We start from the raw sequence: 15,287 nt of genomic DNA, 5'->3' as shown, positions 1-15,287 counted from the left end.
CATTGCTTTAACCTGATGGTATAGCGGTGACTTGGATCAACTAAACTTGCACAGAAGTTTAGATTTAATCCAACTCACAATTAATCAGCCAGGCAATGAGGATTGTGGAGCTTTGTGTGGTCCAAATATCCCACTGAAAGGATGTACTTTTAGAAAGTGATGAGGAGAAATTTCATCAGCCAGATGCTGGTGAATCTGGGGAATTTGTCGCAGCAGAAAGCCGTGGAGACTGAGTTATTGGATAGATTTAAAAGCAGAGAAAGATGCTTTTTTTTGAGTAGCTTTGTCAAAGGTTATGGGGAGAAGGCAGAAGAACAAGGAAGTGAGGAATAATGCATCGGCCATGATTTGACTCGATGGATAGTCTACATGTGCCTCTATATCTTGTGACTTCTACATCTTCTTCAAAGTTGGCTTCTGACATTTGACAGAGCACACAATGCTTGTCTAATGACGGACTCAAAACTGTTACCTGGCGTGTTAAATGTTACAGAAGATTTGCAAGCATTTCTAATTGAGGGTCCGCTGTCATTACACTCAGGTAGAATCAAAATTGATTCCAGGAAACCACCCAAATAAACATCCTGAGCTTATTCTTCAGAAGTTCAGTAACTGTGTTACTGTGCACTTAAAAACTGCAAGAGAGAGATCAATTAATAATGCGGAAATGCATTCATTTTCATTAATGTTTCAAATATATTCCATTACTCATAGCTAAAACAATTCAAAAACTCATTTCAATCTCATTGGGATAAATATAATTTCATAAGGAGCACCAAAGATATGACCTTTTTCTCAATGATATACTGGCCTTTAGCAGCCTCATTGCAAAGCAAACCTTTGTCCGCTTGTACACCAATGCCACCCAACTCCACCTTGCCGCAACTTCCCCTCACCTCACCAGTGTTGTTATTAGTAACCCATAGAAATTTTTTTTAAATGTGAGGATTGAAACCCTCAGCTTTGGTCTCAATTACATCCTCCATTCCCTCTCTCCCACTCCTACGCCTTTGAAAATAAACCATGATGTCACACTTGGCCCAAAATGAGAATTGCAACACATACCGTCCTGGTGATGGACATTTCCTGCGCCCACATCACAGCCACTTGTTACCACGCTGTTGTGAGTGAGGAAACAGGTTTGGTAAGTGTCAAAAGCAAGGACTCTGAACAGTTTTCGTCGGGAAGTATTTTATTTATCAAAAGGCAAGTGTGGGAAATGGTCATTGATGCAAAACACACACACACTCACACATACTTACTTTAGAGCAGCCATGAGAAAGAAATAGCAGACAATTAATAACAAATGTGAGTAAAATAGTGTGGGAATAAGATATGAACTGGTACATACATTGATTAAGGAAAAGTCACTACAATGCCCCACCACCCCTCGACTCCGTGCAGGCACGGCTCTCTGATATGAGGGACAATAATTAAATGCTCCCAACCCTTTTAAAAGTGCACATCTTACCAACAGTTTCTCCAGCACCCTTCCACATTTCTAGGCCTGAAGTGAAACAGGGTGGTCCCAAACTGGTAAAGAAAGAGAACAAACAACACCTGGCACCTTTATAGTGCTGGAGGTTCCAGGCCCAGGTCGTTAGCAGGGACCAATGGCTCGGTGCCAGGAGGGTTAATCCAATTACAACAGCGTGATGGAGCTCATGTAATATACACATGTCTAATTTGTGGACCAATTTTTAGGGTAATATTTAGAGAGCGATTATTACACACATCCTACCTTTGGCCTACGTCATTCGGGGTGACCAGGAGCTTGGATGGGTGGGTGGCCATGGCGTTGGGAGCTCGAATGGGTGGGTGGGCGGGGCGCTGGGAGCTCAGAAGGGCAGGAGGTGGGGTGGCGGGAGCTCGGGAGGCTTGGGCGCCAGAATCTTGGATAGGCGAGAGGCCGGGGCGCCGAAAGCTCGGATGGGCAGGCAGCCAAGGCAACGGGAACTTGAATATATGGGCAGCCGGGGCGTCGGCAGCTCAGATGGCAGGAGGCCGGGGCCGGAGCGAGAGACAGCAGTCTGGGCGTCACAAGCTTGGATGGGCGGCCAGGGCCTGGGTGAGAGATGGCGGTCGAGACATCGTGAGCTCTGGTGGGCGGGTGGCCGGGGCCTGAGCAAGAGATGGCAGTCAGGGCGTTGAGAGCTCAGATGCGTGGACAGCTGGGCCCAAAAATGAGGGGGTCGACTTTTACAATATATGCGTATGTACGGTAAATAAGGAGGGAAACAGCGGCTAGGGGTGGTGTGGAAAATGGGGAATGACAGAGCCAGCGTGGATGAGAATGAGCACAGGGTGTGTGGGCTATGAGACTGGAGAAAGTAACCTTGCATTACTTCACTCCATTTCATTCTCCTTCCCATCTGGGGTAGACACTTGCATCAATTGTTTTCTCATGCCCAACCCATTGAGTAATTTTTTTTTCAGACAACTAAATTGTCTGCATTTCCAGACTGTCCTTTTCATTACTGTATAGAGATTAATTGGTTCTTGATCAGCCAGGGCATCAAAGGTAATGGGGAGGGAGCCGGGCAGTAGGGCTGAATGGGGAAATGGATCAGCTCATGATTAAGTAGTGGGTCAGGCTTGACGGGCTGAATAGCCCATCTCTGCTCCTGTCTTATGGTCCTACTAAAATCTTCTATCAGCCAAGCTGCACAGATGGAGCTTGTAAATGCTAAAAGCACAAATATTCTCAGCCTGTCCCTTGCATTGTTTACAATTATGAATGGGTTACATTTCACTCTCACCACAAGATTAATGAAAAAGAAAATGAGATTGCTTTCTGCTATTCTTCTACACCTTCTGGTTTATGTCGGAGGGAGGAAATGCTCAGATCTTCTCTCGTGCGCAAAGTGTCTGCTGCTTTCTGCAATTTTGCACACATTCATTTGGTGCAACTTTTCATCATTTGGTCAGAGATTTGAAGCTGGGAAGAGAGGAGAGGCCCTGACTCTGGTTCTGGGCTCTTGTTGACGACTCTGGATTTCAGAAGGGAAAAAGGTTGAATTTACCAACTTCAGCAGCCAAACTCTCAGGGGCAAATCTTGTCGAAAAATAAGCAATTGAAGGAAGGAATTCTACAGAGCACACATAAACAATCATTTCAAGGAAATTTCTGCACAGCTCAGATTATGGAAGTTGAGAAGCACATGATACTAATTACATGAATGCTCCCCCCATTTTTGAATTTTAGATTTCGACATACAGCAGGGAAACAGGCCTTTTCGGCCCATGAGCCCGTGCTGCCCCAATTGCCCTACAACCCCTCGTACAATTTGGGAATGGGAACTCACACAGACATGGGGAGAACGCACAAACTCCTTGCAGACAGTGTTGGATTCAAACATTGGTCCCTGGCCGGCCCTGGCTGTTTCCTGCCGATCAGCCAATGCTCCACCCATGTCCTTTCTGTAACTCCATGGGCTCTCATCTTGTTTAGCAGCCTTGTATGTGGCCCCTTGTCGAAGACCTTTTGAAAGTCCAAATGCACCACAAAAATGCTGATTTTGACATATTTTTATGATGTTGAACACTGCATGTTTCTGGACTTTAACAGACATTTTGATCTAATTAAATGGCAATTCACTCAGTAGGACAGATTGCAAGAAAGATACCTACTCAACACCATGGAGTGTTCTTTCTTACTTCCTCTCCCTCTCTCCCATTCAGTTCTGAGAAAAACACCACTAACTGTTCCCTGCTGAGCTGATATTTTCTCTCCAGTATACAAACTGCTTCTTTCTGTTCACAAGATAGCAAATCTTTACAATACCAATACTTTATATGCAGTATATTCTACCTGTGTGAAAATGCTAAGTAAAGGGATAGCTCCATCAATTTTAAAATAATGATTTTTCTTTAAGATAAGAATGTTTGAGCTTCCTGTCTGCACCCACTAACTGAAAAAGTGGTTTTTATCAGAACCAGAATTTACTGTCTTGAAATTTGTTGTTTTGCGGCAGCCAATCACAGTGCAAACATTCACATAAATAAAAATAGTCCACGAAAAGTCAAAGTAAGGCATTGTTGATCGTTCAGGAATCTGATGACAGCCGCTGAGTGCTCGTCTTTAGGCTCCTGTACCTTTTTCCCAATGGTAGCAAAGTGAAGAGGGCAGAGTCTGGGTGGTGGGGATCCTTGAGGTCAGAGGCTGCTTCATTAAGGCACTCCCTTTTGTAGGTGTCCTCGAGGGAGTGAAGTTTGATGCCTGTGATGTTGTAGGCTGAGTTAACAACCCTCTGAAGTTTATTCCTATCCTGAGATTAGATGCCTCCATACCAGGCAGTGATGCAACCAGCCAGAATGCTCTCCACGGTATCCCTATAGAAGTTTTCATGTCTTGGATGACATACCAAACCTCCTCAAGCACCTTGCAAAGTATAGCTGCTGGCGAGCCTTTTTGGTGATTGCATCAACATGGAAGCTCCAGGACAGATCCTCAGAGATGTTGGCACCCAGGAATTTGAAGTTCTTGACCCCTTCCACTGCTGAGCCCTTGATGACGACTGAATCATGTTCTCCTGACTTCCATCTGAAATCCATTTCCTTGGTTTTGCTAATGTTGAGTGTAAGGCTGTTGGTGTGACACCATTCAACGAGCTGATCTATCTCCCTCCTTTACACTTCCTCATTGCCGTTTGCGATTCTACTGACAACTGTGGTGTCGTCGGCAAATTTGTAGATGGCATTGGAATTGAGCCTTTATTGAATACTCTGAAATATCAGTCTCCAAACCAAATATTCACTGATTTAAAGCAGGCATCATTAAAACATTTTTTTTGCCAGGTATATGTTTCCTAAGTCTTACTCAAACATTAGCAGGTGCTTTTGTGCCAGTGGAAAAAAATAGTGCTTTCCATTTCTTGCAGAAACTTTTTTATACCTCTGCTTGTTCACCAATTCCACATGAGACTCCTGGCCCACCTCTCCCAACCTATCCTCTTCACGCTGGCTTCTCTTCTACAGTCTCGAAAAAGCATTTTGGCTCAAAACATCGACCATTCTTTTTCTCCCATTGAGTCAACATCCCAAGGCCATGGATACCGAGCAAATAATCATATTTAGTTGCATGCTTGAGAGAAGAGATGGAGTATTGTAGTTAAGCGTGAGCTCTTTGTTCAATAATTTGTCCCTCAGTCACCTTGTCAGACGAAGAACATGACATTGAGTTCCGTAATTGATGCGAGTACACGATAAGCAATAGGCCAGAACAGTCAGTATTGTTTGAAAGATTTAGTTCAATAATTTCTATGCAATATTGAATCAACAAGAACATTGCAAATCTCTTTTATTGAAAGACCAGAAAAAGGCATCACCAGCCATTATTTTGTTTAGAATGTTAGACCGTAAATCCCATGCTCAACCACCTCGACGTGGAGAGAGGCCCTTGGAGGTCACTGTATCTTTCTCCTGACCCTGTGAGCTTGATTCTATTTCATAGAATGTTTGAAGATACACTTCTCTTGTTTCCTTCCTCTATCTTGCTACAAAGATCTGATTCATTTGTTTATTTCTCTGTACTTTCTCGGGCCATTCTGAGCGGATGTTCCGCTGACCTTTGGCATTTACCCTGGCTCCTGGAATGCCCTGGTTTCCTCCTGGTGGGGAACATGACCTCTGCTTTGTCTCAAAATCTTTGCTCATGGCTAAAATTAGAAACTCTGTTTTATCCCTTTCAAAGCTTGTTACAGGATCACCCATCACCCTGAATATTTGTTTAAATCAACTCTCCTGCCCCATTTCAACTCTCCCTCTGCATGCCGCATGAGAAATCTTCACCATGGAGGATGAGTCACAAAGAATAAAGCAATAAAGCTCTGGTGCTGAGATTCAAATCTGGAATTGATTTTCCCTTGTCAATAAAATGTTTGCCTTGTAAAACACTCCCTGAGAGGATGTTGATATGTTCATCTGTTCATCTTTCTGAGCAGTTCTGATACTTTTGGTACCAAAGAGAAGAGTGATCTTCAGTCATTTTATGCTATTAGATTGCTGCAGTACAAAGAAACAGAGATACATTTTACTGGCAAGTAGAATTAGCCAAATGCAGACAAAAACAAAACATTTTCAAGTAGCTTCTGGTGTTATTGAAGCATTTAGCATTGTCATTACCTGGAAGTACATAAATCTGGACATGAAGTTGGGAGAAAATCTTTAAAAAGACAAATAAGTTTGGATTTAAATTAAATCAAATTTAGACATACAGCACAGTTACAGGTCATTTCGGCCCATGAGTCCATGCTGCCCAATTTACACCTAATTAACCTTCATCCCCGGTACATTTTGAATGGTGGGAGGAAACCGGAGTCCCTTGGGGAAAACCCATGCAGACACGGGGAGAACGTGCGAACTCCGTACAGACAGCATGGGATTTGAACCCAGGTCCCAATCGCAAGGTGCTGCACTAACAGCTACGCCAACCATACCACACCTTTGCATTATTCCTTTGAGCTTATTCTTACTTTGAGTCAATAGACTTAGTATGTAAGGTAACCAGGGAGCCGAGGATGGGCTAGCTAGCTACCTTTCCCTGTGCCATAACATTAAAAAATCCTCATTTGTGTAAAGCTGTTTATAACCATACATTCACACTTTCTGACTTAAACATTCAGAAATCATTTATCCAACACCAAAGAGTCCCACCCTCCCTCTCCCTCTCCCCTACTGTGCCTGACCACTGCCCATGCTGCAGAATCCCTCTACTTGGCTTGGTGAAGGGGGAAAGTGGAAATTCTCAGTAGCTTGTTCAGGGATTCAGCATCTACATCCGGGCTGGGCTGCAGTCAATTCTGAACACCTCTGTGGAGATTGTTAATGGAGAAGGTCGTTAATGGGCCAGAGCCTTGGGGATGCCAGAGTGAAAAGGTGTCAAACCTCAGGCTAGTTGGAAATACTCTGTTGGAACTTGGTTTGGCAAAAGCCCTGTCCATATTTTCTGAAAACTAGAAGAAAGCCAACAAAGTTGTATGAGATCTAAAATCCAGCCGCAACATGAAGTTGCAAATAAGTGGGCAATCTCTAGTAGGGGGTTGTGCGTGAGCACAGCGAAAAGAACTGGCACAGGAGGCTGTAAGCTCGTTTAGCACAACTGATTTACTTTGAAGTTCACGCTGCAGCCTTTAAGGCCGTTCCGAGCCCACCCCTCGCTTCGTGGAACTTGCATCATACTGACGTACATGTTCTTCTGGTCTGCGTCGGGAGAAGAGGACCCGCGATGCCATCTTTGCCACGGCTGCTCCGCTGACCTTGCGTGACAAGCGGGGCCGGTTCACCGCTGCAATTATGTGCGGTGCCACAATCTCAGAGATTTTGTTATTGCAAAGAGTAGAATGAAACTATACTGTGGTAAACCACTGTTATACTGTGATTGGCCACTGCCGGCTGCATTCGCCTCCGGAGACCGATCCTACCCATAACCCCCGTGCATGCTCCCCATTCACCCTGCATTGATCAGTCGATGAAGTTGGTTGCTGCTCCAGTCTATAGTCAATAAAAGCTAATCAGTTTCACAACCTCAGTCTTTTGTGGTAGTTGATGGTGCATTACATACAATAACTTCACCCCATCATCAATCATTAACATTATTTTTATCACTGTATATAGTAAGCAGTCAAAATTTTGATTTATCCAAGATATTACAATGAATTATGAAGTAATCCAGTCTCTGTGACACCATTAATGATCATTCAGACATTGTTTTTTCTATATAATTATGATATTTATCATGTACATGCTGAGCAGTTCTATCATGTTTATCTGATTTAATGTCTATTGGACTGAGGGTATTGTTATGTAAGGAACAAGTTCAACGGGTCCAGGAATCAATGAGTCTGGACACAGTTTAGTCATAACAAGCCTTTATTTGCCCATGAGTGAGGTTCGCCACAGGGAATCACACACATTCACACAAGGTACATGCAGCCGCATCAGTCGCAACTGAACAGGTAATAACTGCAAACCGTGCTAAATATGTAGTGTAGGTAAAAAATGCAACAACCAACAGTACCCACCACCTTTCTACATGGTGCAGGTATGGCACTGATTAATTGGAAAGATGAAACACAGTAAGATGACGGTTCGTTAGTGCGCACCACAAAAGCCCTGCACCTGTTATTCGCAAACACCTTGGTATTGATTCTCCAGCATCAGCTCTGGCTTATGACCTGGAGTGGAGCTATGGTTCATTCCTCAGGAAAAGGAGACTCAGCTGTTCCACGTGTTGGGCTTTATACTCTCTACCGGCCAGCAGGGGCGGCCCAGTTATGATTAACAGCCAATGGTCACGTGCGTGGTTTTTTTTGAAAAGGCTAGATACAAGGTGACTGCTCAGCATGGGTGGTGTTGACCTTGATTGACATATGTGGTGGCTTCCGATCAGGTGGCTCCTGGAGAGGTCGCATGGCAGTACAGGTACCGTATTTATCGAACACGGCAAATGTTCATAATCTAAGATTTCATTGAATACGACAAATCCAGATATCAATTATAAACAGCTGTCCTGGAATTGACCAAAAATATGATTGCCCTTTTAGGATGATCCATCCTGCAGTTAACAACTAATTTTTTTGAATATTTTATTAAAACATTTTAGATATACAATACAAATAGAGAAAAATAAATGAAAACCACCTCCCCGGCCCCATCCCACATAAGCCACCCTCCTCCCACCCCATTAAACCCTAAAGGAAGAAAAAAGAAATAGGAGATTTAAAGCATAAAAAAATATACGAAACGACGCCATGAATCAAAGCAACACGTCGAGCTCCAGGGATTTCATCATTTTACACCCACATAGTTCAGATAAGGGCTCCACGCTTTCGAAAAAAAAGAGATTACTATCATGTAATTTTTATGCTATCTTTTCCAAAGGCATACATGATCTCAATTCTGAATTCCATCTCTGCAACCCCAAATCAATCTCATTTTTTCAAGTTATGGCTATACATTTTCCAGCTATAGCCATTGCCAACCTTAAAAACGCAATTTGATACTTAGTCAAACTCAATACTTTAACATTACCTAATAAAAATAAAGCTGGATTCATTGGTAGTACTTTCTGTAAAAATTCCCTGTCATATCCAAAAGGGTTTAACTTTATCACATAACCGAGTCGAATGTAAAAAGGAACCTACTTCTTTAGTAAATCTAAAACATAAATCTAAAGAAATTAAATTATATTTCTTTAATTTCTGAAGGGTTAAATACAATTGATATATAAAATTATAATGTACTAATCTATATTGAACATTAATAATCTTAATCATTCTATCCTTGCATATAGACCTCCAATCATCTTGATCAATTAATATTACCAAATCATTCTCCCATCTTAATCTCAATTTATTATATCTAATTTAAGCATCTTGCTTTGTAATAATTTATACATTTCAGAAATTTTTTTTTGTACCACCTTCAGTAAGCAAAATTTTAAATTTATTTTGTCTTGGTAATCTTAAGGAAGGTCCAGAATTATCCAACAATAAAGCCTTAACTTGATAATAACAAGAAAATGTATTATTTGGAATTTCATATTTTTCTTTCATTCTTTGAAAATAAATAAAATATCCACCTTCATAACAATCTCCAACCATTTTAATTCCTTTCTGATTCCATATTTTCAAAAACTGATTATTAAGATTAACTGGAAAAAGTTTATTCTGATATAAAGGTGTTTTAACTGAGATCTTCCCCTCTGTACCTTTCTCATCATTTATCCTATCCCATAATGCAATTAATGCCTCAAAATGAATAGATTATTATTAACAATTATCAACTTCTTGTTCAATTTATAAATAAATTCTCATATTTTTCTCACCAAAATAATAAATTATTCAATATTAGCCCATACTAATAAACAATCCAAATCAAACATTCTATTGATAAACCTCAGTTGTGCTGTTTTATAATAATTTTGAAAATTCAGAAGTTGCAAACCTCCCAATTCATATTTCGAAGTCATCATTTGATCTTTCCACAGAAACTTTCTAATTATAGAATTCAAATCTTTAAAGAATTTTTGAGGAACTTTACAAGGAATAGATTGAAAAAGATATTGAATTCTTGGAAAAAGGTTCATTTTAATACAATTAACCCAATCTATTAATGTTATAGGTAAGTCTTTCCATCTATTTAAATCCTCTTTTATTTTATAAAATAAAGAGAAAATAATTTATTTTATACAAATGATCTAGACCATTATCAAATTTAATGCCTAAATATTTAATTTATACTGACCATTTAAATTGAGCAATTTTCTTGCATTGAGTATAATCACCAATAACTAATGGCATAATTTCACTTTTGTCACAATTTATCTAATAACCTGATATTTGCCCATATTGCTTCAATCTCTCATTTAATGATTTTAAATAATTTTGTGGTTCTATTAAATAAGTCAAAACATCATTAGCGAACAAATTGATTTTAAATTAATCAGAATTAACTTTAATACCCTTGATATTACTATCTTGTCTTATCAATTGTGCTAAAGGTTCAATAGCTGGTACAAACAATGCCGGGGACAAAAGGCATCCTTGTCTAATAGATCTCTTTAATAAAAATGGCGATGCTATTTGGCCATTTGTCACCACTCTGGCAGAAGGATTTTTATATAAGGACTTAATCCAACTAATAAAGTTTGGTCCAAACTTAAATTTCTCCAATACTTTAAATAAAAAAAACTCCATTCTACCCTTTTTGGAATCTAATGATAAGGCCATTGGTAAATTGGATTTCTTCTGAGAAATATGAGTAAAACGAATTAATTTTTCAATATTATCTGCAGAATAACATTTTTTAATAAATCCAGCCTGATCTAAATGAATTCACTAACCTATTCGCTAAGAACTTAGCGACAATTTTATAATCAACATTCAATAAAGATCCAGTTTTTAAAGGGTCTTTATCTTTCTTAAAAATAACTTATAATTGCATTGGCAAAAGAATCTGGCCAACTAATTTCTTAACTGCCCGTTGGTGAGTTGATCTCGGACTTCTGATTTGTCTCCGTGGCTCAGCGCAAGAATAAATCGTTCCACTCATTCACTATTAATTTGTACTTGTTGGCGTTCACTTCAAGATTCTTTCCCACTTCAGCAAAAATAACTTGAAAACACCTGGAAAAGGATGAAGAGGAGCTGGTTGCCCAAATCCTGATGATTAATCAGTGGTGGGGGTTTTCTATTATTAGAGCATCATAAAAGCAGTGAATCAGAGGGGTAATCAGTGCCTTGTGGCAAAGTTTCCAGAGAGACATATTGAACATGTGAATAAGAACTAAGGATGACACAAGTCAAGTCATTTCAAGCTCAAGTATCCCCTTAGTAGCACACTAAGTGGCAATTACTGTTACCTTCATGGTTTAATTATTAAAATATACTTAATTTAAAATGACAATGTATTTTTTCCTCTTTCTTTCATGCTCCTTTGTATCTCCTTCTCTTACTCCAATCTTCCTTCCCTCCTCTCTGTGTAGCTAGTTTGACATCGAGTCACGGTCCTAGTTTATAGTTTTCAGTCTTTACCCTGCTAATTTCGGAAATCACCATCCTGATTTGTTCACAGTACACATAAATTGCTTTCCCTGTTCACTCTCATGTTGTTTTAGCTCGTAGTTACTGCAGCTCGTAGAGCCAAGCTGGGTGCACAGGGAATGAGCAGGAACATGTCAAACCTGGATCTATTGCAGCTCAGTGGATAGATTTTTGACTTCGGAGTCAGCTAAGCTGTGATTTATGTCCCATTCCACTGATTTGAATATCAATTTTGAGGTGACTGGTCCAGAGCAGCGCAACTCTTGTCAGAAGTATGATTCTGAGAATGCATTGTCAGGCACATCAGTACAATGTAGAGATGCACCAAATTCTTACTTGATGCACTTTTGCAACAATATATAGAAAGAGATAATAAATATAAAATTATAATTGCAATGAGCCCAAAAAAAGTGACTTTCAACAGTAACTTCTTTCTAATGAGATATTAAACCCAAAGTCTCCTCTGCTCTCCACAGTCCAATGTTCTGGAGACTTAGTCTCAAAAGAATCTTCATGAGTTGAAGCTGAGGGCTGAGGAGACACAAATTTATCACCTTCTTGTATCCACTTTCTTCCTTTTCTCATGCAGAACACGTGAATAATACGCATGGGAACCTTGCCTGAATGTAGTGACATGGAGATTCTAATTCGAAAGGGGAACGTGTGTACTTTTATTTCTAAGATGTATTCCGTATTCCAAAATGAGGGTCCAAGGTCAAGGGGGAGATGGGAGTCGGTATTGGATACAACAATTAATGGAACGTAGACGACTGAGAGGGGACTTGATAGAGGTATTTAAAATTATGAAAGGAATAGATAGACTAGACATAAATAGACTCTTTCCCCTGAGCGCAGGGGAGGCTGAAACAAGAGGCCATGAGTTAAGGGTAAGGGGGCAACACTTTAGGAGAAATATTAGGGGTGACTTTTTCACTCAGCGAGTGGTGACAGAATGGAATGATCTTCCGAATGAGATAGTTGTGGCAGGGTCCATTCTGTCATTTAAGAGAAGGTTGGATGTGTACGTGGAGGTGAGGGTTGGAGGGTTATTGGCGGAGAGCGGGAGGTTTGAGCTAGTGGAGTTGTTCTAGTGAACCGGTGCAGACTCAAAAGGCCAACATGGCCTGTTTCTGCTCCGTAAATGGTTATATGGTGTCTGGACAGTGTGGCAGGGATTGTCAACGCCAGATACAGGATGGTGCAGTATAACCTCCTGCACCAGTTGTAACTTACATCTCAGAAGCTAGCAGATCAAAGTCTGAGATTTCCAAAATGTGTTTTAGATGTGGTGTGGAGGTGGGAACATTAGTCCATTCTACCTGGCTGTGCTCAAAGCCAAGACCTTTTTGGGAGGACCTAGGGGATTTTCTAAAAAAAAATTACAAGAGTGGTTTTTCAACTGGACCCAGAGCAGTTCCTCATGGGGGATATTGGAGAAGTGCAGTTTAGACTGACTAAATTCCAAATTTTGTTTGTGAAGGTCGCTTTGGCAATAGCCAGGAAGTGTAGAGCAGTTTTGTGGAAGTCCAACTCCCAGCTAAGTATAAGTACCACACGATGGAATATGGAAATGCAGAGTTGCATTCCCCTGAAGAAAATCACATATAACCTAAGGAGGAAACATAACTGGGTTATGACTGGGTAGAGTATGGTAATTTTATTTGCAGTACATTGATATTCTGATAGATTGATTCCCCCCCCCCCCCTCTCCTTTTAAACAAGGATAAGGTTAAATTATCCCAATACGACCAGAAGTGTGTTTACAGAAATAGATCTTGGCGCAGATGACGCATCTGCTGACGCATCTGCCCTTTTCAGGTTCTTAGTTTTATATATTTTTTTAGTTTCTTTCTTTTCTTTTCAGTGTTTTCTTTGAGAGGTGTTGCCATTGTGATTTCTTTTCATTGCAGGTCTGCATTGGGAAGGGTTGTGGCTGCCATGTGACAGCACTACCCCCTATCTAGTCGGAGGACACATCAGCTGCCAATCAGGGTTTGGTTCCTCCCCACCATTTTTTTTACCATGTAAATTACCTGGACTGGACTCTCTGCCCTGCCTGGACTTGGCCTTGGGCTAATGGCTGTTGTAATTGGATTAACTCTCTTGGTACTGAGCCATTGTGTCCCTATAAATGATCTGGGTTGGACCCTCCAGCACTATAAAGGTACCATGTGCTCCTTGTTCTCTCTCTTTGCCAGCTTGGGACCATCCTGCTTCACTCCAGGCCTAAAAATGTGGAAGGGTACTGGAAAAACTGTTGGTAAGATGTGCACCATTAAAAGGAGTGTTTAATTAGTGTCCCTCATCATAGAGAGCCGGGCCTGCACTGAGTCGAGGGGTGGTGGGACATTGTAGTGATTTTTCCTTGATCAATGTATGTACCAGTTCATTATGTGTGTGTGTGTATTTTGTCCCCACATTCGTTATTAATGGTCCGCTATTTCTTTCCCACAGCTGCTCTAAAGCATATGTGTGTTTGCGTGTGTGGCATCAGTTACCATTTCCCACACTTGCCTTCTGTAAATAAAATCATTCCCCATCAAAACTGTGTTCAGAGTCCTTGACTTTCAGACCTACCAAACCTGTTTCCTCATTCACAACAAGGCCTTGATAGGGGTCGTGCCCCACGATGAGTGGAATTGAGATAAGTTTTTAAAATATGTTTGCTGTGGGACAAATACAGACTTTGGGTATGCATATGTACATGAATGTTCATTGGATTTTGTAAGCCTGTGAAAAATAAAAAAGTTTAAAAAAAATATGCACAGGAGACTAGATGCTGGAATATGGTTAACAAACTATTGGGTCGAACAGCATCACTCGGTGGGTGGGGGGGGGGGGAAAGGGGGGGCAGAAGGACAGTCGACATTTTGAGCCAAAACTGTTTCTCGAGACTGGGGAAGAAGACAATGCAGCTGTAGACGGGTGGGGGTGGGCAGTGAGAGAGGGACTCATAGAGCTATCATTGAACAAAGGAGGATAACAGGCAAATGACAAAGGTGAAATGACATTACAGTTTGAACATTTCAAGATGTTTTTGATTCCTTTGGCAGCAGTTTTCAGAAGCTCTTCTCCATCATCATGTTCTTGAACTTTAGGTTTGCTATGATTCAAAAACATTTCCTGTAATTTCATCAGTATTCGATGTCACGGTAACACACGTATCCTTGTTAATTTTCAGCCACTCATCCAGTTAATCTCTTAACAACCTCTTCACTGAATTTTCTATAGTCCTACAGACACTAATTCCATGATTTCATCACACATTCACCATCTGCCTTGCCCTGATGCACACAAAGTCCTACAAGCACGTCTTCAAGAGATGTGATTTTCTCCACCATCTTCCCCATACACTAAAAATTGGTCATTTCATGGAGTATTTTGACCGTAAATCTTGAATTTTCCCGATGCAGTTTGCCCGCCCTCCCCTAAAACCATGACGGAACATTTTTAGCACATCTCACTTTTCCATTCACAAGATCTTTGCAGGAAGATGATTGTGGCAGTTAGTTAACGAAAGCATGATTTTAGTATGGACACAGGAGCCACTGGCGATGCTGGAAGCTGGAGCGAAACACATCTCCAGTGGGGCAGCAGAGGGGGTTTTGGTTCCATGACTTTACTATCTTCAGGCAGTCCCTTTTTGGTCAATATTCTTTCACACTGAGTGCGAAAACCAGATGAAACCTTCATCTAAACGCTTCTGCAGTCCACCCATCATTACTTTGGTATTTATAATCAATA

At 40.9% G+C, this 15,287-nt stretch overlaps 1 protein-coding gene across 1 annotated transcript in view; it reads left to right on the top strand.

The window, feature by feature from the left end:
* The window catches only part of ghdc (GH3 domain containing), a 49,060-nt gene extending 34,960 nt beyond the window's left edge, over positions 1 to 14,100 (top strand). Inside the window, exon 9 of the mRNA XM_069907249.1 lies at positions 13,454 to 14,100. Within this exon, the coding sequence (XP_069763350.1) occupies positions 13,454 to 13,507 (54 nt within the window). The 3' untranslated portion in view covers positions 13,508 to 14,100. The remainder of the gene's footprint in view (positions 1 to 13,453) is intronic.
* The last annotated feature ends 1,187 nt before the right edge of the window (positions 14,101 to 15,287 follow it).

Source organism: Narcine bancroftii, chromosome 12 (genome assembly GCF_036971445.1).
Source record: "Narcine bancroftii isolate sNarBan1 chromosome 12, sNarBan1.hap1, whole genome shotgun sequence".
Classification (NCBI taxonomy): Eukaryota; Metazoa; Chordata; class Chondrichthyes; order Torpediniformes; family Narcinidae; genus Narcine; species Narcine bancroftii.
The sequence above is the reverse complement of the archived record's forward strand: the minus strand, read 5'-3'. Positions and strand labels throughout refer to the sequence as shown.